The sequence below is a fragment of the Schistocerca americana genome, chromosome 10 (assembly GCF_021461395.2).
Source record: "Schistocerca americana isolate TAMUIC-IGC-003095 chromosome 10, iqSchAmer2.1, whole genome shotgun sequence".
Lineage (NCBI taxonomy): Eukaryota > Metazoa > Arthropoda > Insecta > Orthoptera > Acrididae > Schistocerca > Schistocerca americana.
In genome coordinates this window covers 145,370,684-145,395,706 of record NC_060128.1, presented here as the reverse complement: position 1 = coordinate 145,395,706, position 25,023 = coordinate 145,370,684, and the positions used below count along the sequence as shown (strand labels likewise).

Genomic DNA, 25,023 nt, shown 5'->3' with positions numbered 1-25,023 from the left:
TACTGCTGATCGCATGCCTCATGAACATCCGTCGATGTACCATATCATCCAAGAACGACAAAATCGACGCCGAAAATTGATTCACGTCCTAACGGATCAAGAAGGGCGTCGCTACGTAACCCAATCTGCCATAGGGAATGTGCTTCACGCCCACTACCGGCAGCTCTACGCCGCAGTTCCACATTCCCCAGAGTTGATCGAGGAAGTCTCACAGCTCAACTTCGGTGGTATCCCAGGAGATGCGGCGATTGACTTGATGTCGGAGGTGACTGATGAGGAAGTCCGCGATGCGATCCGGGCAGGAACCATCAATCGCTCCCCGGGCCCCGACGGTCTTCCCCTCGAATTTTATCGCACCTTCCGTGATTTGTTAGAGTCCACCTTCACCTCCATCTGTCGGGAACTGATGTCTCCGGAAGTACCTGTGCCGGACGCTTTCATGGAAGGAATTATTATTCCTGTCCATAAACCGCACGGTGGCAACAATACCAGTGATTATCGGCCCCTCACCCTCCTTAACAGTGATAGGAAAATCTTCACTCGCCTTTTGGCAGCACGACTTAAAAACGTTGCCCGCTATGTTGTGTCGCCAGACCAAGCATCTTTGGGAGGCGACAACAATATTCGCACGGCTTTATGCCGCTACAGGAATATGATCGCCGTTACCCAGGCACAACGCCTCTCTGGGGCACTTGCGTCTTTGGACTTTAGTCAAGCTTTTGATAGGGTTGACCATTCGTTCCTTACGGCCGTTCTCCACCATATGGGTTTCCCAGTCGCCGTTATCACGGTAGTGAAGCGCCTTCTGCGGGGTGCCTCATCCAGGATTATGTGCAATGGCAGACTCACTCCACCGATAATAATAGGTCGATCCGTACGTCAAGGTTGCCCTCTATCAGCAATTTTGTACGCCTTTTCCTTGGAATCCTTGCTGTGTGGACTAAGACAACGTTTGGTAGGGTTGTCCATAGATCGCTACCGATTCTGTTGCACGGCCTATGCTGACGATGTCGTCATCTGTTTACGTAATGCCGACGAGGTTCGAGCTGTTTTGACGTGGGTAGCGACTTATGGTGAGGCGTCGGGAAGCTCTTTAAACGTACGTAAGTCACAAGTTATGTTCATTGGCACGGGACTTCCCGTGGAGTGCGTTACACCCCTCACCACCGTTGATACCATTCGTTGTTTGAGAATAGATTTTTCATCTGATCTCCGGCGTTCAGCCACCATCAACTGCCGACGCCTCCTTTTAATGATCAGAGCAGGTCTTATGGACCATCGCCTTCGATCCCTAGATATTCTCCAACGAGCTCGATATGTCAATACATATATCGCATCCCGAGTTCCCCATGTAGCACAAGTTCTACCTTTCCCGCTTACTGTGGCACGTCGCATGTTGGCAGCGATGGCATCTTTCGTCAGCTCTGGGATGTTGTTGGTTGGTTGGTTGGTTTGGGGAAGGAGACCAGACAGCGTGGTCATCGGTCTCATCGGATTAGGGAAGGATGGGGGAGGAAGTCGGCCGTGCCCTTTCAGAGGAACCATCCCGGCATTTGCCTGGATTGATTTAGGGAAATCACGGAAAACCTAAATCAGGATGGCCGGACGCGGGATTGAACCGTCGTCCTTCCGAATGCGAGTCCAGTGTCTAACCACTGCGCCACCTCGCTCGGTGGGGATGTTGTTCAAAGTTAACTATGCGACCCTTACTCTTCCCCGTGAGCGAGGTGGGATAGGTCTGTTTCACGTGCCGGATAGAGCTCGCGCCCTATTTGTCAGCTCCCAGATGACGGTATGGACACGTTGCCCAACGAGCCTCACTGGTCTCCTCCTGTCGGCATACTCGCCGGTCTCACTGTCAGCCCCAGTGATGATCTCGGATGTTCCGGCCCAGTTCCATTATATACGGTACTTCTTTCTGGAACTCAGTTATCTACGCCTCACCTTACCAAGACAGCTTTTACTCAAGACAAAGGCAGTATACAATGTCCTCCAATTAGGTCGTCCACCTAACCCGATTGAACTAAAGTTCCCCCAGGTTGACTGGCGTCATGTATGGCGCGCGGTGTTCGCCTGTTACCTTGACACGAATGTTCAATCTGTCTGGTACATAACTGTCAATGGTAAGCAAATCAACCAATTTCGCCTTCATCGTATCCACCTTGCCCAATCACCTCTATGCTCCACGTGTGGAGTGCCAGACAATGATGAACATCGATTTGTTTGCGGACCGGCGGCGGAGGTTTGGCACTTGGTTCGACGTATTGTGGCTTTTCTAATGCGGGACTTTCCGGATCGGATTACTCCCCTTTCATTATTATTTCTGGAACGTGACTATTTTCCTCGGACAAAGACCAATGCTGTGAATTGGATTCGCGGACATGCCATTCACTACTTATTTGGACAAACTGTAAACTCTGTACTCGATTTTTGGACATACCTCAATGACCGTCATTATGTCGTTGTCCGTCACCCAAAATACAGACAATTTTTCTCAAACTTCCTTGGGAGTGCTTTCCACGAGCCGCCTCGCAGCTGGAATGTGTTAAGCCAAGAGAGAAGAAGGTTTCCTGTTTGAACCAATGAACATTTCTGAACAATTGAACGGAACACATCAATTTCGAGAAGACGTGACTCAACATATTACCAGCAGGGCTCAGAAGGCCTCTGATCAATTACACAAAAAAAAAAAAAAAAAACCATAAAAACAATAAAAATAAATTTCAGAAAAAGGAAGATTTTGTTTTGTTTGTAAGGATAGCCCTAACCTTGATTTCCCATATTTCCCCTGGTATATAGGCAGCTCTCTGGGGTAGGTTTAGTCAGGAGCCAACGCCTGAAGTGGCCCAGATTTTTTTTTTTTTTTTTTTTTTTTTTTTTGTTATAGGATGAAAAGTGGCGGTGGCACTTGTTTTTTTAGTTCCATTTTATTTAAAAAAAAAGAAAAAAGATGGATAGAGAAAAAAAAAGGAGTGCCGTGGTCCCGTTGTTAGCGTGAACAGCTGCGGAACGAGAGGTCTTTAGTTCGAATCTGCCCTCGACTGAAAATTTTGCTTTCTTTATTTTCGCAACGTTATGATCTGTCAGTTCGTTCATTGACGTCTCTGTTCACAGTAATAAGTTTAGTGTCTGTGTTTTGCGACAGCACCGCAAAACCGTGCGATTAGTTGACGAAAGGACGTGCCTCTCCAATGGGAACCGAAAACATTTGATCGCAAGGTCATAGGTCAACCGATTCCTCCACAGGAAAACACGTCTGATATATTCTATACGACACTGGTGACGGCATGTGCGTCACATGACAGGAATATGTTGTCGACCCACCTAACTTGTACACTTGGCGAATGGGTAAAAAGATTCTTCTACCTTGCCCGATTTAGGTTTTCTTGTGGATGTAATAATCACTCCAAAAAAAATGATGAAAACATAAGGGTTTGTCACATAAACTGAAAATAAAAAGTTAAAATTTTCGGTCGAGGGAAGATTTGAACCAAAGACCTCTAGATCCGCAGCTGTTTACGCTAACCACGGGACCACGGCTCCCCTCGTCTCACATTCCCCTTAATATTGCATATATTGCACATGGACGACCTAGTTTGTATATTTTGCTTATTTTTTCATAGTTCCACACAACTTCTTCCTGTTTTCTCGATCGATCTGTGTTCAGTTTTTCAAGGCCTATCCACTGTGCTAACTTATAACTAAATCTGAGGGGGGTGCGATGGGGAGGTTCCCTTGTGAGAAGCCCGAGGAGGCTTTACCTCATTCGAAGTCTTTTGTTTACTTTTTCTTTCGACGTACAATCGGAAGGAGCAGACGGGTGAAGCTGATCGAGGCGCAGGTCACGGCACTGATAGGGACGAGGCTGTAGATCCAGCTGCAGATGCAGATGCAGATGGCGTGGGCGCGGCCCCAGCCGGTCGTTCGGTCAAGGCTGGTTACGTAAGCGGCCGCTGAACCTACTCGCACTGGCGCTGGGGTCGGCAGAGCTGCCAGCGAGACGGCTGCGTCTCGGGCACCTGGGCGCACGCGCTTGCTACACGTACACGGCTGTGTAAACAACAGCGGAACCCACCCTACAATCCGCCATTCTTTAAAGAAACCAACACCTATGTACACTGCCGGAGAAAAACGTAACACCTTGAAGGACTGTGTTCAGTGGCTTCAGAATATACGAGGGTGAGTCAAATGAAAACCTTAAATTTGTAATAACAAAACGAAATTTTGCGCCGTTATCCTGTAAGTTGGCAAGCGTGCTACAAACAGCGTCCAGAATGGCCTGTAGGTGGCAACATAGTGCAGATGCACACATACCGTTGCAGTATCAGTATAAAGATGGCCGCCCCACTTGCGACTTGCACTGGGGAAGAACAGCGTTCTGTTATTCAGTTTTTGAGAAGTGAAGGTGCGAAACCTATTGAAATTCGTCGACGAATGAAGGTTCAGTACGGTGATGCATGTTTGTCACAGCATCAAGACTACGAATGGAATAGGAAGTTCGCAAATGGTGCGACTTCAGTGGAAGATGCTGCTCCTCGTCCAGGTCAGGCACAACGAGTTGTGACTCCACAGAACATTGCAGCAGTTGAAGCCATAGTGAAGGAAAACCGCCGAGTGACACTGAATGACAATGCAGCATATTTACAGATTAGTAATGGGTCAGCACACCACATTGTGCATGATGTGCTCCAGTTTCACAAAGTGTCTGCAAGATGGGTGCCACGGCAGCTGACTCCTGAAATGAAAAAACGACATGTTGATGCTTGTGAAGGACTTCTTCGGCGCTTTGAACGAGAAGGTGATGGCTTTCTTGCAAGAATAGTTACTGGGGACGAAACCTGGGTTCACTACCACCAACCGGAAACGAAGAGAGCGAGCGAGGAGTGGCGCCATTCCTCGTCACCAAAAACCAAATAAGTCTCGAACAGCACCATCAGCAGGGAAGGTTATGCTGACTCTCTTTTGAGACGAAAAAGGCGTCATTTTGGGGCATTACATGCCTAGAGGGACCACTGTCACCAGTGCATCATACACAGATCTCCTAAAAAATCATCTGCAGCCTGCAATCAAATAAAAGCGACATGGATTGCTGTCAGCAGGTGTCCTTTTGCAACATGACAATGCAAGGCCCCACACTGCTCGTACAACAGTTGCAACAATCACAGACCTGCATTTTGAGTGTCTTCCTCATCCACCATACTCACCAGACCTTGCCCCAAGTGATTTCCATATGTTTGGACCACTCAAAGACGCAATGGGAGGAAAGAAGTTCCGTTCTGATGAAGAGGTACGCCACGCGGTGCATGAGTGGTTGCACGGACTACCAAAAGAATTTTTTTCTAAAGGAATTTATGCAATTTGTAGGCGCTGGAGGACTTGCATTGAGCGCGGGTGAGATTACGTTGAAAAGTGATACAGCTTTGTACCACTTCTGCACAGTAAATAATATTTAAAAAACATTTAAGGATTTCATTTGACTCACCCTCGTAACATCAGCATTCTGAGGGGTTCTCCTGTCAGTGATTTATTCTTCACGACAGGGGTGGTGGTTATCGTTCAAACAACGGGTTTTCGGTTATTTCTGTTATTTTCGTAAGTCAGTTTAGCCTCACTGTTACAGCTGCTCAAAATATCCAGTTTCTGAAGTAAGCGATATTCGGTTTCGTATTCCTGTTTCCTATAATACACCTACAAATCGAACATATATTGAAAAATTTTGGCTCAGTTTCAAGATGCGTGGAATCAATACGTTAAATTACTTAGGTAGGTAAAAGAAAACTTAGTCCTACCGTTCGCAGCTTTTCTCAAAAAGTGGTAAGTGGTGAACACTACAAAAATATCACCAGTATTCTCCTATTGATTTATTTTTCTTTGAAACTCTTCTCAATAATCATATTGTAATCAGGGGATCATAACACTATCTCGGTGTTACGGATAGTCTGTGCTAAAGGATGAAAACTGAGATCGAAGAACTCTTGTTTTCGTGTCAGTTTGTACGTTTTTAAGGGTTAAAATGGTTCTAATGGCTCTGAGCACTATGGGACTTAACATCTGAGGTCAGTAGTCCCCTAGACTTAGAACTACTTAAACCTAACTAACCAAAGGACGTCACACGCATCCATGCCCGAGGCTGGATTCGAACTTGCGACCGTAGCAGCAGCGCGGTTTCGGACTGAAGCGCCTAGAAACGCTCGGCCACAGCGGTCGGCTGTTTTTAAGGGCATACCATCTACTTCCTATTTTCAATGTATACTACAAACGAATTGATGAATTTTTAATTTATTACTGTTCCCACAATTTCGTTCCTCGTTTATTATTTCACAGAAATGGCAGACAAATCTTTAATCGTTTAAAGCGAATGAAACAATGCACTTCAGTGCCAAGTTACCTCGTAAAAATATTTACTAACTAGGGTTGATGCCATCCTGCAGCCTAACATGCACTGTGTGCTCGAAAGTATCCGGACACCCCCAGAAACATACGTTTTTCATATTAGGTGCATTGTGCTGCCACCTACTGCCAGGTACTCCATATCAGCGACCTCAGTAGTCATTAGACATCGCTAGGGAGCAGAATGGGGCGCTCCGTGGAACTCACGGACTTCGAACGTGGTCAGATAATTGGGTGTCACTTGTGTCATACGTCTGTACGCGAGATTTTCACACTCCAAAACATCGCTAGGTCCACTGTTTCCGATGTGATAGTGAAGTGGAAACGTGAAGGGACACGTACAGCACAAAAGCGTACAGGCCGACGTCGTCTGTTGGCTGAAAGAGGACCGCCGACGGCTGAAGAGGGTCGTAATGTGTAATAACCAGACATCTATCCAGACCATGACAAAGGAATTCCAAACTGCATCATGATCCACTGCATGTACTATGACAGTTAGGCGGGAGGTGAGAGAAGTTGGATTTCATGGTCGAGCGGCTGCTCATAAGCCACACATCACGTCGGTAAATACCAAACGACGCTTCGTTTGGTGTAAGGAGCGTAAACATTGGACGATTGAACAGTGGAAAAACGTCGTGCGGAGTGGCGAATCACGGTACACAATGTGGCGAACGGATGGCAGGCTGTGGGTAATGCGAATGTCCGGTGAACGCTATCTGCCAGCGTGTGTAGTGCCAACAGTAAAATTCGGAGGCGGTGGTGTTATGGTGTGGTCGTGTTTTTGATGGAGGGAGCCTGCACCCTTTGTTGTTTTGCGTGGCATTATCAGAGCACAGTCCTACACTGAAGTTTTAAGCACCTTCTTGCTTCCCACAGTTGAAGAGAAACTCGGAGACGGCGGTTGCACCTTTCAACAACATCGACCACCTGTTCATAATGCACGGCCTGTGGCTGGGTGGTTACACGACAATAACATCCCTTTAATGGACTGGCCTGCACAGAGTCCTGACCTGCATCCCACAAAACACCTCTGGGACGTTTTGGAACGCCGACATCGACACCTCTGCTCACTGCATCACTCCGTGAAGAATGGGCTGCCATTCCCCACGAAACCTTACAGCACCTGACTGAATGTATGCCTGCGAGAGTGGAAGCTGTCATCAAGGCTAAGGCTGGGCCAACACCATACTGAATTCCAGCATTACCGATGGAGGACGCCACGAGCTTGCATGTCATTTTCAGCCAGATGTTCGGATACTTTTGATCCGATAGTGTATGTCCGGCGACGACAGCGAGGAACTACCTTGTAGACCAGGTGGGTTAAGTTGCCTTTCTGTCAGTTTTAATGAATTTTGATGACTGCTTATCCGCGAAACCAGGCAGCTTTATCAGCATCATCATCATCATCATCATCATCATCATCATCATCATGACCAGCGTATTCAGTGGGATGACAATTCTAGTCGGAACGTCCCATCTCAGCCCGCTGGCGGACAGACAAAACACGCCGCGAGGTAACCCAATTGTTCTGTTTTAAGCAGGCAGCGCGGTCCATTACGTAACACCGGCTGTCGGTGGTAGCGGTAGCACGCCTCTCGTACGGTTTCCAGTCGTCCCAAGTCACTTGATGGGAGGCAACGTCACAAACTACACTACTGGCCATTAAAATTGCTACACCAAGAAGAAATGCAGATGATAAACGGGTATTCATTGGACAAATATATTATACTAGAGCTGACATGTGATTACATTTTCACGCAGTTTGGGTGCTTAGATCGTGAGAATTCAGTACCCAGAGCAACCACCTCTGGCCGTAATAACTGCATTGATACGCCTGGGCATTAAGTCAAACAGAGCTTGGATGGTGCGTACAGGTACAGCTGTCCATGCAGCTTCAACACGATACCACAGTTCATCAAGAGTAGTGATTGGCGCATTGTGACGAGCCAGTTGCTCTGCCACCATTGACCAGACGTTTTCAATTGGTGAGAGATCTGGAGAATGTGCTGGCCAGGGCAGCAGTCGAACATTTTCTGCATCCAGAAAGGCTCGTACAGGGCTGCAACATGCGCTCGTGCATCATCCTGCTGAAATGTAGGATTCCGCAGGGATCGAATGAAGGGTAGAGCCACGGGTGGCAACACATCTGAAATGTAACGTCCACTGTTCAAAGTGCCGTCAATGCGAACAAGAGGTGACCGAGACGTGTAACCAATGGCACCCCATACCATCACGCCGGGCGATACGCCAGTATGGCGATGACGAATACACGCTTCCAATGTGCGTTCACCGCGATGTCGCCAAAAACGGATGCGACCATCATGATGCCGTAAACAGAACCTGGATTCATCCGAAAAATGACGTTTTACCATTCGTGCACCCAGGTTCGTCGTCGAGTACACCATCGCAGCCGCTCCTGTCTGTGATGCAGCGTCAAGGGTAACCGCGGCCATGGTCTCCGAGCTGATTGATAGTCCATGCTGCTGCAAACGTCGTCGAACTGTTCGTGCAGATGGTTGTTGTCTTGCAAACGTCCTCATCTGCTGACTCGGGCATCGAGACGTGACTGCACGATCCGTTACAGCCATGCGGATAAGACGCCTGTCATCTCGACTGCTAGTGATAGGAGGCCGTTGGGATCCAGCACGGCGTTCCGTATTACCCTGCTGAACCCACCGATTCCATATTCTGTTAACAGTCATTGGATCTCGACCAACGCGAGTAGTAATGCCGCGATACGATAAACCCCAATCGCGATAGGCTACAATCCGACCTTTATCAAAGTCGGAAACCTGATGGTACGCATTTCTGCTCCTTACACGAGGCATCACAACAACGTTTCACCAGGCAACGACGGTCGACTGCTGTTTGTGTATGAGAAATCAGTTGGAAACTTTCCTCATGTCAGCACGTTGTAGGCGTCGCCACCGTCGCCAACCTTATGTGAATGCTCTGAAAGGCTAATCATTTGCATATGACAGCGTCTTCTTGCTGTAGGTTAAATTTCGCGTCTGTAGCACGTCATCTTCGTGGTGTAGCAATTTTAATGGCCAGTAGTGTAGCTCTAATACGGACAAGGAGTTGCTCAGTCGAGGGTGTCTTGTTGGAAGAAGGGAAACTGCCAATGCGACTCCCCCTCCCCACAGATCAAGCCCGAAAACAGGGAGAAGGTGTACTAAACTGTGAAAAAAGAAGCAAAGTAGAAACGGTGAACGATCCAAGCTCAATATGTGCAAGAGCGATCTAATTGCAAGAACCACGATGTTGTGGTTGTGTGGTCACGGTGATGGACTGCAAACCGGGAGATCCGTGTTCAAATCTCCCTATACCCGGGCCGCTGAAACATTGCACTTGACGTTTGCGTATGAAGTTGGCAGCGTAACAGAGTAACAAGTGAAGAACGATAGGCGTTAGGCGTTCAGCGTGGGGCGCCAGCCAATCACAGCGCAGTGAGCACAGCTGTTACTCACGTGCTGTGACGTCAAAGTTCCCGCGTTGCCGGCTTTGTTTAGTGGATGTGTATACAACGCGAATTGTATGTTGTTTACCGTGTGCTTTCGTTGTACTGTGTGCTATATCGTTGTGACTTTTGTTACGTTGTGAGTGTACATACTTGGAAAATGCCACCGAAAAGACTTCGTTCACCTAGTGACAATCCTTTGCGTCGAGGGGTGCCGCTAAACAGCCAGGCACTGGAGTTACTACGCAGAACTCGTGAGTTTTACGAGCAGGAGAAAAACTACGTAAGCACTCATGGACAGCCATCAATTCCTGCCGACAAAGTGGTGGAACGTACGTCGAAAACTCTTGGTGTTAGTGCAAGAACCGTAGTAAGTAAGGGAGTATTACTACAAAACTTGGAAGATACTGAAGTGAGCCGTAATGATTCCGAGCTGTCTGGATCAAATAATACATTTTTATCAACCCCGGGAAAGAAGAAAAAGCGGCCTAGTCCTATCACAGATTCAGATTCTTTCCAGACAGATGCAATTCGTAGGCATGTTTATGCTTACTACAGCAGAAAAGAGTATCCGACTGTAGCCAAGTTATTAATCTCTTTAAAAGAAAGTGAACTCTTCAGGGGTGGTAAAACATCACTAAAAATTGTGCTAAAAAACATGGGTTTCCGTTACAAAACGCTAGACGGACGCAAAGTACTGTTAGAGAGGGCACATATTGTTACCGCTCGTAGCATTTTCTTGCACAAAATTGTGGGCAGAGACATTCATTCCATAATTTGGCTAGACGAAACGTGGGTTAATGCCGGGGAAGCTGTGAATAAATGTTGGACGGATAACACACCCAGCAGTAGCGGCCATCAGCCGACGGGAAGAGGAGCTAGATTAATTGTGGTCCATGCAGGCTCCTCCAGTGGTTTTGTCCCTGACGCACTTTTAGTTTTTAGATCAAAAAAGACTGGTGATTACCATGAAGATATGGATCACACACGATTTGTTGAGTGGTTCAGGAACCTTTTAAAACAATTTCCTGTCCCTACAACAATTGTAATGGACAATGCGCCATATCATTCGGTGATACAGAACAAAGCCCCAACCACAAATGATCGAAAAGAAGTTATGGTGCAGTGGTTACAGGCTCGAAATATTGCAGCGGATATGAGTATGACAAAGGTTCTGTTATATTCTCTTGTTAAAGAAAATAAGCCTACGACACCTACATATGTAGTAGACGAAATTGCCAAGGAGCAGGGTCATACTGTAATAAGGCTGCCACCATATCACTGCCATTTCAACCCTATTGAGTTAATATGGAGTGATGTAAAAATGTATGTAAGGAACAACAACAAGTCCTTTACAATAACAGAGGTGGAAAAGCTGTTGCGTGAAGCTCTTGGGACTGTGGATGCAGCCTCATGGAGAAAAAAAGTAGAGCACGTCGAGAAGCTTATACGAGCAGCCCAGACAATAGAAGGCATTATCAGTGCCCATGAACAATTAATGATTTGTCTTGCTGATGACGACGATGAAGACGGTTTTGGCGATGAGTCGGACAACAGTGACGATGGCGAGCTGGATGGAATTGCGCCATTATCGCTGTAAATTGGTGAGTGAAAAATTACTAATATTGGTTATTTATTGCAATCTCGGTTATTATTTATTTTGTAAGCTACGTACATTATTGATTTTAAAGTACCAGTCGTCAGATGCTTGTTTTTTTTTTTTTTTTGTATTTCTTTGCTCCGTTATCGAAAGGGTGCGCATTGTTATGCTTTTATATGCATTATTATACGGTTGCTTACTTCCTGTCATTGTAGTACAACTAAAAACGAGTTTTTATATACACTGTAATTGCTCAATCGCTTGCATTTACGAGACGGGACGGAAAACTGTATCGTCTGCTGTGTGTATAGAAGCTGCTGTTGCAACATCGCTATTACAGTATAGCCAACCTAACTAGACAAAAAGCGAACTGTCAAGTGCAATGTTTCGCCGGCGGGGGTATAGTGCCCATTTTTTCACAATATATCACCTTTACGTCCGCTCACTGCCGTGTCTGTTCTCCTTCCGTAGTCTTGGCAACTGTCATACTACACTTTGGTTATATAATATGAGGAATATGGTGACAATATATTACGATCGCAAGTAAATGTAATGATTAGTGAGAGCAGCCGATATGCTTCAATGTCCTCTTTAAAAAATTCAACTCGGATTCCAAGTTGGCGTCATCGCTGATACGGAAGGCACGTGAAGACAGAGTGTTGAGTACTGCTTGCTTCTGGGCTGAGTGGTGGTGCGAAGTGGCATTTAAATACCTGTTTGTGTTAGTCGGCTTCTTCTGCATCAGAGCGGGGATATTAGCCTATGACTATCGCCCACCAATGGTAGCCATATGAATTTTAACCTATACTATTACTACTCCAGCACGAATGCCAGAAAACTCCCCCTTTATAAGTGGACGCGACACTCATCTCTAGCAGTAGTGGACACCAAAAGATCCTGAGGAAGATCCCAGCAGAGGGGTCGAAACGTCAAGCATTTTAGAAGAAACATGACGCGGCCTAATAACCGAGAAGATTTTAACTTCAGTGACAACGGCCACGAAAGCCTGCAGACTTACATAAATCCTGTATTCTGTTTCAATTTAATGTATTTTTGATGAATCGATGGACAGATTTTCTTGCGTGATGATTGTTGCTCAGAAACCGGTTGAGAATAACGGTGTATATGTACAACTGGTAGCTCAAAATGCTTTTATTCTTTACCACTCTGGCACGATTGAGAAGAAAATCAAGTCCGCGCTGAAGAGGAAATGTCCGGCTTGGTAGCGAAAAGGCATGATGCTTCTTTTTCAAGACAGCTCTCGACCTCACACGTCACGACTGACACTGGAAAGCTGTTGCTGAAATAGCATTGCGAGTTCCCACCTCATCGTCCGTACAGCCCCATCTTTATCCCTTCTGATTTTTGTTTGTTCGTATCGATGAAAGTAGCTTGCGTTACCTCAGTTTCAACGGCACCGGTGAGATAAATAAAGCTCAAAACTTGCTTCGAGATCAAGGGAAAGAATTCTGCTCTGAGGGGACTTTTAAGGAGATACGGTAAGTACACAGAAGTGGTGGGGACCACGTGGGAAATGAGACAGTTGTATTGCTTTAGAAAGCTATTTTCGCTGTGGAGCTGTTGATCTTTTTGATTGTTAAATGAATCTTGTATTCTGTCGGGAAAACTTATTTCTGGGGACGGCGAGGTTTATCTCGTTATACGCGCCGCGCCGTGTAACAGTGGGTAGGGTGCCGTGTAGCTGCTATAGTCTGTCTGTAAACCCAAGAGCGAGCAGCGCTTTTGGTGGGGTAAGCGACCTTTCCCGGAAGAACGCAGCCACCGGCCTACAGGGGCACCCAGAATGTGTTGCTCGTTACCTGTCTAGCGGTGCAGTTCGGGGTGCAGTGATATACGTCGTTTCTGTTCGTGCGATCTTAGTTGCCCGTGTCAGTTAACTTTGTATACTTACTAATGTATTTCGATTCCGGAAGTGATGGATAATCGTCTAGCATTGCAAGAAAATGTGCAGAATACTAGGGAGAGGAGGTATTTGCGGAGTAACGAGCGTTAGATCGTCTCTAATGTTATTACAGCGTGTATTAAAGAGGCGGCCCAAAAAGAACTGTCGGCTATTATATTACCAGTCCCAACCAGGCGGCTGCAATTTATGCAAACGTCAGCCACGTCCAATAGGACGCATAAGGAACGCACGCAAAAATAAGCCGCATAGTTTAATGGAATCGCCATGAAGGAAAACTAATAATCTTGGGTGGAAACCGATCGTTATAGACCGTTCCAAAATCACGTAACACCTTTGATGCTTATGGGACACTAAATCTCTATCTCGGTCACTATTCACCTGATTCTGAGACATATTGCTTGAAATACGTGCTCAATAGCTTTTCTAAACACTGTTGAAATTTTCTTCAAAACATGTACATCGATTCTGGACTTCTAAGCAAAAAGCTTGACATACGAGGTGCGTTCACAGATTAATTTTTATTTTTTGGTAAGAACTTTATTTGTTAATCTACAGCAATGTTATCATCTTCAAAATATTCCCCATTACATACCACACACTTGCGCCAGTGCTTTTTCCAGTTCCCGAAATTATTTAGGAACTGTTTCTTCGGGTTAGTTTATAAGTCTCTTAACTGTGCATTTTTAATCTCATCCATGCTTGTAAAACTGCTGTCCTTTAAGGCCTGCTTTGAAATGTTTATACCACTTGTGTGCCCTTGGTTCACTGATATACAGACTCATCAAAAGCAATATTTAACATTTCTAAAAATTTCATGCACTTTATTCCATTCCTATAACAAATAACCATTGATGCTCCCAAAACACATGTAACCTTTTTGACAGCTGACAACAGAGTAAATACCCAATATGCATAACATTGTGTACATACTTTTGAGACATGTTTACGAAGACCGTGACAAGAAAGTAGTGCAAATAGGACTAATACAATACTCAAAATTATAAATTTCTGCTTACCTTTTAAACACTCTTCGTGTTGCAAGTCCTTCAAAAAAAACTTGTACCTTTTAGTAGAAACACAAAGTAAGAACAAGCCTTAAATTCTACAGGCTGATTGCATTATATGGGGTTCGTTTTAAGAATAGCAATAGAGGAACATACAATACATTCACATAAACAGGCATTCGGTTCTATGTTTGTAGTATAATCCCGACTTCCATTCTTATCGTAAGATTATTTATTCTATAATGTTGTGTTTCGGAAGAAGCTATAGTTTTTTGTATTCCTTATAGTCTTAATGCATTTGTCTGTAAATGAACGCAGCCGAGACGTATCTGTACACGGCGTCGCCACAGATTCAAAGCGCGCGCCGCGGCAGGGCCGGCACTACGTTGTGAAACAGCCTGTAGAAACGCCTTGTGACGTAGCTGGGTAGGCGGAGGGGGGGGGGGGGGGCGGGACTCGCTCGCTCGCTCTTCAGTTTACCGACAGACTATAACGCGTGGTCTTAAGTGGGCCACGCCGGCTGATATTGAGCGCTTAGCGACCTTCCAGTAGCTCTCCGTCCACACCTGTTGCCACATACACTGGCCAGCCGTAGCACCACGTCGCATCACGGCGAAAGACTCGTGAACCAAATTCTCGTGTTGTATTTTTCACCCGAGGGAGACACGTGCGCTTTCGAGTTCTTAGCAGAACACACTCTTCACTGTACCTAAAGCGGATTCCGAACTCCAACTGAGACTTACATTGGCGATTTTTGTGGCTACTAGAAAATCCCGGAATCTTTCAAGAATCGAATGCCCATGTACGGTATAAAAGAACTTCAAACTTCTGATTAAGTTACAAATCAGTAACTGTGTTGAGTCTATACTACTGGCCATTCCAAGAAGAAATGCAGATGATAAACGGGTATTCCTTGGACAAATACATTATACTAGAACTGACATGTGATTACATTTTCACGCAATTTGGGTGCATAGATCCTGACAGATCAGTACACAGAACAACCACCTCTGGCCGTAATAACCACCTTGATACGCCTGGGCATTGAGTCAAACAGAGCTTGGATGGCGTGTACAGGTACAGCTGCCCATTAAGCTTTAACACTATACCACAGTTCATCAAGAGTAGTGACTGGCGTAGTGTGACGAGCCAGTTGCTCGGCCACCATTGACCAGACGTTTTCAGTTGGTGACAGATCTAGAGAATGTGCTGGCCAGGGCAGCAGTCGAACTTTTCTGTATCCAGAAAGGCCCGTACAGGACCTGCAACATGTGGTCGTGCATTATCCTGCTGAAATGTAGGGTTTCGCAGGGATCGAATGAAGGGTAGAGCCACGGGTCGTAACACATCTGAAATGTAACGTCCACTGCTCAAAGTGCCGTCAATGCGAACAAGAAGTGACCGAGACGCGTAACCAATGTCAACCCATTGTCAACTCATACCATCAATCCGCCAGTATGGAGATGACGAATACGCGTTTCCAATGTGCGTTACCGCGATGTCGCCAGAAAGGGATGCGACCATCATGATGCTGTAAACAGAACCTGGATTCATCCGAAAAATGTCGTTTTGCCATTCGTGCACCCAGGTTCGTCGTCGAGTACACCATCGCAGCCGCCCCTGTCTGTGATGCAGCGTCAAGTGTAAGCGCGGCCATGGTCTCCGAGCTGATTGATAGTCCATGCTGCTGCAAACGACGTCGAACTGTTCGTGCAGATGGTTGTTGTCTTGCAAACGTCCCCATCTGTTGACTCGGGCATCGAGACGGGCTGCACGATCCGTTACAGCCATGCGGTTAAGATACCTGTCATCTCGACTGCTAGTACGAGGCCGTTGGAATCCAGCACGGCGTTCCGTACTACCCTCCTGAACCCACCGATTCCATATTCTGCTGTCATCGGATCTCTACCAACGCGAGCAGCAATGTCGCGGTACGATAAACCGCAATCGCGATAGGCTACAATCCGATCTTTATCAAAGTCGGAAACGTGATGTTACGTATTTCTCCTGCTTACACGAGGCATCACAACAACGTTTCACCAGGCAACGCCGGTCGACTGCTGTTTGTGTATGAGAAATCGTTTGGGAACTTTCCTCATGTCAGCACGTTGTAGGTGTCGCCACCGGCGCCAACCTTGTGTGAATGCTCTGAAAAGCTAATCATTTGCATATCGCAGCATCTTCTTGCTGTCGGTTAAATTTCGCCTCTGTAGCACGTTATGTTTGTTTGTGGTGTAGCAATTTTAATGGCCAGTAGTGCATTTGACGTTAAGCACGTAAGCGAGAAAAAACTTGTAATTATGCTCGAAGTTTGTTGGATGTCGTAATGTGCTCCCATTGTGAGACACTGGATGAATATCGTTTGGGTATTTGCGCGCACTGAGTTACATGACCTCAATACATACACACAAGTTTCTATCTGTAAGACTTGTCTTACTTTGTGAAGAGTTTAACATATCTTCATGCGTAGATTATGAAAGATTTTTAAATTGAAACGACGCACCAGAAGGAACTGTCCGAATGGGCCGCGAATCAGTAGACGTGATTTAAGTGTATCGACAAACAAATGTTTACAGTTTCAGAAAACTGGATGATTGACTCAAGATAAAGGGCTTCACAAATCGAGCAAGGTAATACATCGACATCCATACTCCGCAAGCCACCTGACGGTGTGTGGCGGAGGGTACCTTGAGTACCTCTATCGGTTCTCCCTTCTATTCCAGTCTAGTATTGTTCGTGGACAGAAAGATTGTCGGTATGCCTCTGTGTGGGCTCTAATCTCTCTGATTTTATCATCATGGTCTCTTCGCGAGATATGCGTAGGAGGGAGCAATACACTGCTTGACTCCTCGGTGAAGGAGTGTTCACGAAACTTCAACAAAAGCCCGTTCCGAGCTACTGAGCGTCTCTGTTGCAGAGTCTTCCACTGAAGTTTATCATCTCCGTAACGCTTCCGCGATTACTAAATGATCCCGTAACGAAGCGCGCTGCTCCCCGTTGGATCTTCTGTATCTCTTCTACCAACTCTATCTGGTACGGATCCCACACCAGTGAGCAGTATTCAAGGAGTGGGCGAACATGTGTACTGCAACCTACTTCCTTTGTTTTCGGACTGCATTTCCTTAGGATTCTTCTAATGAATCTCAGTCTGGCATCTGCTTTACCAACGATTAATTTCATATGGTCATTCCATCTTAAATCACTCCTAATGCCTACTCCCTGATAATTTATGGAATTAACTACTTCCAGCTGCTGACCTGCTATATTGTAGCTAAATGATAAAGGATCTTTCTTTCTATGTATTCGCGGCACATTACGCTTGTTGCCATTCCCTGCACCATGCGTCAATTCGTTGCAGATCCTCCTGCATTTCAGAACAATTTTCCATTGTTACAACCTCTCGATATACTACAGCATCATCCGTGAAAAGCCTCAGTGAATTTCTGATGTTATCCATGAGGTCATTTATATATATTGCGAATAGCAATGGTCCTACCACACTCCCCTGCGGCACACCTGAAATCACTCTTACTTTGGAAGACTTCTCTCCATTGAGAATGACATGCTGCGTTCTGTTATCTAGGAACTCTTCAATCCAATCACACACTTGGTCTGATAGTTGCTTCAGCTATGGCCCTTATGCAAGCAGTCATTCGGCTTGGCATTGTTGTATGTCGTCCTAAGGGATACCGTGCCTAATTCTGCCTCAGTGGCGTGGCATAGCTTCAAAATTCCGAGATAGTTGGAGGGCGCTGCTCAAAATGAGCCAGACGTTCTCAACTGGGGAGAGATCTGCCGACCTTCCTGCCCAAGGTAGGGTTTCGCAATAGGTAAGCACTAGAAACACTCGCCGTATGTGGCAGGCATTATCTTGCTGAAAAGTAAGCCCAGGATGACTTGCTATGAAGGGCAACGAAATGGGGCGTAGAATATCGTAGACGTAGCATTGTGCTGTAAGAGTGGCCCCGATGACAACAAAATGGATCCTGCTAATGAAAGTAAAGGCACCCCGGATATGACTCCAGGGTTGGGCAGAGGTGAGTGAGAGTCATGTTGATATCGCACCGCAGGGTGTCTCGCAACACGCCTTCAGTGGTCATAGGGACTCAGTTTTCATCAGTTTTATTATTGTTCTATGTCATTGCATGGTGGTAACGGTCCGAACAAGTTTATTGTAATGAGAGTAGTTGTAGTGAGAGCTCAAAATACTTTTCACTTGATTCCTATGCATGCTGGGTTACAGCATCGGAGGCGGCGCACACTGCATTTCCGATTGGGGGCTGCACTTCCCCGAATTCTGAGGGGTTCGTACAGTGGACTTAAGCGTCTGGCGGAACGACTGATGTCGGTCGACTTTCGCCTATTGTATGCAGGGCGAAAGGACCTGCGAGACGTCTGAGTGTCACCACAGTTTGTTTGTTTACCGATCCGACGCATCTGGAACGAAGACTCCTGGCACCGACTGACTGCGTTGTCCTCATGATTCTGAGAATACTTGTAGACCGTGCCCTGCTGAGTGCAACTGTCTGGCGCCGGATGGCCGGTGGTCTAGGCAGGTTGTTTTCGTGGTCAGTCAAACGGCAAGTTCAGTGCCCTCAGCTGAATAGCAGAACCATGACTGGTCAACTTAAACTGAGGCCAGTTGACGTCATAAAGCCCGGCTCGAAATTGGAGGGAACGGTCGCTATTGGCACGAATGATGTTCTGAGACAGTGTGGGGCAATTTTGGAATCAGAACTGAATGCTGATTCGTGGTTTTTTGAGGAGAGTAGGGAGCTGAGCAATGTTGGCTTCGCTCTTGCGTTGCGCGGGCGCAGGAGATTCGGGATCTGATCTTCGTCGGGGTCGGACGGTCTTGCGACTCAGTCGCACTTTTTTCGGTAGAACTTAGAATTCTCGGACAGCCTTCGAGGCCAGGGGTTGAAACAGAGTTGCTGCACACCGGAACTCGGCGCCTGCATCACCAGAACGCTGCCTATCGACGACCTGCTGCAGATTTCAGTACTGGTACAGTATTTTGCGGCTCCGGCATTGTAGGACCTATCAATTTTATACTGAAGTCCTCAGCAGCACGCGCAATCGCTTTGCCACAAGTCCACCTTGCTGCGATCCCATGTGAGCTCCCACTACTTATCACGATACTGCAATATAGTCGAGAGAGTAATGTTTGATTGATTAGGACCTCCAGTGATTATTGTCAAGCTTTTGCATCACACAGAGAAGGAGCCCTTGTTCTCGAACCAACTCTTATTCGCATAATAGTTCAGAATACCTTATCGTTTAACCTACTGTTTGTGCTCTGATGTATAATAAATCTCATTGTAATATTTAAGCCGCGTATTATTTAGTAGATATATGCAAAATCCCATTTGCTATTGTTTATTATGATAAAGTTCTTTTTTTTTTCTTTGGGTAGGTTACTCATTTTACCAACTAGCAGAGTCCACCATCATTTCCCTTCGCTACCGTTGTGTGCGTAATTAATTAGGTGGTAGGTAAGGAGGGGCTCGAGTGCATGTGTCGTTCTCATGCAAAATTCGTCAGAATTAAGGAGGTACAAACTCTTCTCCACCCCGGCACCTCGCACACTGAAGACAATTCTACTCCAGTGAACCAGATTCCAAGCCGAAGACGTGTCTGGACGGCGGTGGGACGCCAACCTGAAAGTCGCCCCCCATATAGCCCAGCAAACAGCAGCAATGGTTCGGAGTGGCATTTTATTTCAAAGCACGACCCCTTCGGTTGTCATCCGCAGCGCCCTTACAGTACGGCGGCACGACGACGATATTGCCCTTCAGAACACGTCAACCTTACCTTACATTTCAGCAAGATTTTTCGAGGGTTCCTACTGCTTGTCTTCGTGGTTGCCAAACGTACCTTGGCCAGTAAGGTCGCCGGATCTCTCCCCAACTGAAGACGTTTGCAGCATCATGGGCAGCGTCCTCCAATCATCTCTGGATGTCGCCGATCTAACGCGCCAGTTGGACAGAATTTGGCACGATATCCCTGACGAGGACATCCAACAACTCAATCAGTTAAAACAAAGCAGAGTAACTGCTTGCGTAAGGGCCGGGAGCTGGACTAACCAGTTATTTCCTCATTCAATTTGTGAAGCACTTTCTCTTGTAAGGATCGCGCAGCTTTTCTGAAATCGTAACCGTTTGTTTGTCTGTGCATGTACATCACATCTATCGATTTCCATCCGATTCGTATAATTCCTTCGTGGTGCGTCTTTTTTTGTCTTACACAGTGTAACGCTTACGTTGCGTCTGAAGGTATGGCGCGTATAGCCTTCGATGTATGCAGATTAAACCACACGGCTCCAGTTTCATTAAGGGGGGACGTACACGAAACTGCAGTAATTTTAAAAGTATTTTATAAAACTCTAATTTTTTAAGATAATCAATCCAAATTTGGTACAGTTATTAAGAAATGTTATGCGCATATGAACCTAAATTTTCATTTTTATTGACCTTTTACATCTTTAATTATTAACAATTAATTTTTTTTCAACAATGTAATTACAAATGTTCCTTTTTTGAGAAAACTGTGAGAGCAATGTTAATGAATTTTTGTACACACTTTCATACCAAATAATTACAAAACTCTGTGGAGCAGAATTTTTATATCTTCTTTTGTTCAGTTTTTACGGGTCTCCCAATTTCCCTGAAAAATAATATATCAAATTTAAGGAATATTTTCTACCATAAATACCTTACTATTTTATTAAATGAAAATTCCTTCCACAGAATTTTTCACTATAGTACTGACTAGTCATATACCAAATTTCACTTCTCTACCTTTTGTGGTTTTTGAGAAAAAGGTACATAAAGTTATAAAAATGTAAGTTACGGGAAAACTGAATCAATGATTTGATAGTGTTTGTATTAGGTCTTACCGTCTCTGTGTGAACTAGTGCAAGCCATATGCATACTCCTCTTCATCTGCAAGCAGTCTCTTCTTTGCTTGTCTTCTTTGGTTAACCTGCTGTTCAATTTTATTGGCTGTAATATCAGCCGCAGCAACTCTTTTGTCATCGATGTCCTTCAATATTGAATAGGTGAAAGCTCCTGGATGAAATCCTAGCCTCTGTAGAGTTTTTATTCTTCCAAGATTACCATTGTTAAAAACTAAACAAGCATCATATGCAGCAATTTCAACAATAATTGTTGAAACAAATGTTGTTTTTGGGCAACGTTTCCAAATCAGTGAGTTGTAACTTTCATTAGGGTTTTGTGTCTTTCCATGCACACACTTTCGTAGGAGGTCTGGCTCTGCTAAACACCTAAATGTTGGTTTTATAGCACTTAAAACAGCCACAGGTAAACTGTGCTTGTGTGAATAGTTCATGCCATCACGCTCAGCCTGCTTGAATTTGCACCACGATATGTCACACAAATTATGTACAGGTTTGTCATCTGTGGATAGTTTATGAAAATAAATAGACCACACAGCCTTCTGCATGTTATTCAAATTTCCACTGTTGTCCCTTATTGCCTTGCCATAGTACACTTGTAAAGAATGAATTTCTTTGTCTGTGAGTCTGTTGGGACCACCTAAAAGTTTTCCATCCTCAAGTTTCCTGCCCTTCAATTCACGTTTCAATTTTAAAAGTCTGCCTCCCATTCGTTTTTGCACATGTCCAACACATTCCAACTTTTCTATAGCACAATGGGGACCATAAGGTTCACTTTCCAAAACAGTTTTGAAGGAGCTGGAGTCACCATCACCAAGGTATTTTGTGTATCTAACACCGTACTTTTCCACACTTCGATGGAACATAAGTTTCATAGCTGCAGGTTCCATTCCACCACTAGAACCAGAATAATTTCTACAGCACACTTTCTTGTGTTCAACCTGCCACTTATTTTCTTCCACTTCACCAGCTCTCTTTCCGAGTACACAGCTATAGCAATATTTGCTCATTACCTGAACGTCAAGAATTTTTCCAGTATCAACACTAATGACAGATGATACTCCATACAGTGATGTATGTCCACGCTTCATCCACGTTCCATCACATGACACACACAAATCGGTGTCTGGCGTGTTATCTGCTTCTGTCTTTAGTTCACTATTCATCTTCACAGCTTCCTTTGCAGAGGACTTCAAGTTTTCTTCCACTTCCTCTTGAAGAGCACTTAGCAGTGTTTTATTTCCAGTGGTGTACCTAGCACTTGGTTGTGGCATGTTCATGATCCCACAAAACAGTCTGGTACCTTCCCTGCCTATGCCCAAACATCTCATGCCATATATTAAACGCATATTTGCTTCATATATCCGGTTACTTGATGCCGAAGTTCTAAAAGCAGTGTCTGAATGACAGCTTTCACAAGTAAGATGCAACATACACACTATTCCAATTCTGTTTTCTTCGTCATATAATCTCAAACTTTTTGCACCACAGTCAGCACATACACAAGCAGATGATATAATATCAGATAGTATTTTCAAATCAATAAGCCTAAAACCACTAGTAGCTTGAGTGTCTGAGCCACAATCATCAAGTGATTGACAGCTGTCAATTTTCCTTCTCGAAGCACTCGCTTTCTTGGTTGAAGTATCGTTTCCATTTGTTATTATGGGGCTGGTTTTCAAGTTGTCTTTACTACATCGAGAAGCTTGACACTTTCTAACCTTTTTAAACACCTTACTAGAACGCGGCATGCTGCAAAATATAATAACAAGTCTACTTACAACTTTCGTAAAAATGTATTCCAAACAAACACTCGTAAACAAACGCTATAAATCAAAGAATATAAAACCAGCGGCAGAGATATTATTCCACAGCCTTCTTGATGTAGTACACAAACGTTCCCTGCATTGTGACTGCACAAAACTGGAAAAAAACGCAGTATAAATAGATATACGAGAGGATGAAGACCAAGATGGGGGGGCGTCGCCCTGTGCAAGCTATTACAAATTATTATTTTTTTCCCCCTTAGAAGCGGAATTGGAACGTAATATTTGGTAATTGAAATTTCAATACCATGTAGTAAATGAAGAGCCAATAAAATTTTTTTCACAAATTTGGTCATTTTCATGTACGTCCCCCCTTAAGAATACAGTAGGTATTAGTCCAGTCGCAAAGATGCCTGGAGATCTTATCCCCCTGTCTTCATCGTGTGTGCGGGGATCGAGTTATACGGGAGCGGAGCTAGCGGTACGCGTGCGGAAGTCGACAGCCAGTCTGCCGAGTGTCATTAAACTAACAAGGCCGCTCCATCGAGACGTACGGAGGTGGGGAGAGGCCGCACGTGACTGCCGGCGCCGCTCACGTGACGCAGTGAGTGAGTGAGTGTGTGTGTGTGTGTGTGTGTGTGTGTGTGTGTGGCTATCGGGGCAGCAGATCGCGGCAATGTTCCACTCCGAAACACGTGCCACTTACAAACTCCAGAATCTCGCGCCAGCGTAGCGTTGTGCTGTGCAGCACACCACGCGTTGCGAAGCTGACGTCTGAACACACGGCATTGTGCAGCCACGCACTTCTGTAATCTTGTGGAAATCCTTGTCGACGTGAGACAGCGGCTGATGATATAAACAAAGGAAACGGACCATCACAGCGGTAACAAATTTATTTCAAACGACTAGTTCCGGCGCAACACTTACACCATCGTCAGGTCCACTACAAACCAAAACGTTACTTTCATTGCTTGGCCCATGTATCGTAGAACCCATATGGTACTACCTGTCATGGATTGCATACATCGGGAGCGCATATTCTATATAACACGTTATCACTGCCACAACACGCCGTAGAGTACACACTCCCGATCTATAACTAGTATTATATGGGTTCTGCGATACATGGTCCAAGGAATAAATATACTCCTTTGGTTTATAGTGGCAACGGCCTTGCCGCAGTGGATACACCGGTTCCCGTCAGATCACGTAAATTAAGCGCTGTCGGGCGTGGCCAGCACTTGCATAGGTGACCATCTCAAATGCAGGAGGATCTGCAAAGAATTGACGCATAGTGCAGGGAATGGCAATTGAATATCAATGTAGACAAGTGTAATGTGATGCGAATACATAGAAAGATAGATCCCTTATCATTTAGCTACAAAATAGCGGGTCAACAACTGGAAACAGTTAATTCCATAAATTATCTGGGAGTAGGCAATAGGAGTGATTTAAAATAGAATGACCATATAAAATTAATAGTCGGTAAAGCAGATGCCAGATGGATTCATTGGAAGAATCCCAAGGAAATGCAGCCCCAAAACGAAGGAAGTAGGTTACAGTACACCTTATCGCCCACTGCTTGAATACTGCTCACCGGTGTGGGATCTGTACGAGATAGGGTTGATAGAAGAGATAGAGAAGATCCAACGGAGAGCAGCGCGCTTCGTTACAGGATCATTTAGTAATCGCGAAAGCGCTACGGAGATGATAGATAAACTCCAGTGAAAGACTCTGCAGGAGAGACGCTCAGTAGCTCGGTACGGGCCTTTGTCGAAGTTTCGAGAACATACCTTTACCGAGGAGTCACAGTATATTGCTCCCTCTTACGTATATCTCGCGAAGAGACTATGAGGATAAAATCAGAGAGATTAGAGCCCACACAGAGGCATACCGACAGTATTTCTTTCCACGAGCAATACGAGACTGGAATAGAAGGGAGAACCGATAGAGATACTCAAGG

General features: G+C 45.3%; 2 protein-coding genes across 2 annotated transcripts in view; both read right to left on the bottom strand.

Moving 5' to 3' along the window:
* The window catches only part of LOC124552455 (alkylglycerol monooxygenase-like), a 201,760-nt gene that overhangs the window by 132,517 nt on the left and 44,220 nt on the right, over window positions 1-25,023 (bottom strand). The gene's annotated exons all lie outside the window — the stretch shown is intronic.
* Window positions 20,985-23,288, bottom strand: LOC124552454. The gene is made up of 2 exons (XM_047126731.1): window positions 21,277-23,288; window positions 20,985-21,044 (listed from the first exon to the last, which is right to left on the bottom strand). The coding sequence occupies exon 1, from the start codon at window positions 23,043-23,045 to the stop codon at window positions 21,291-21,293; it is 1,755 nt and encodes a 584-aa protein (XP_046982687.1). The 5' UTR covers window positions 23,046-23,288; the 3' UTR covers window positions 20,985-21,044; window positions 21,277-21,290.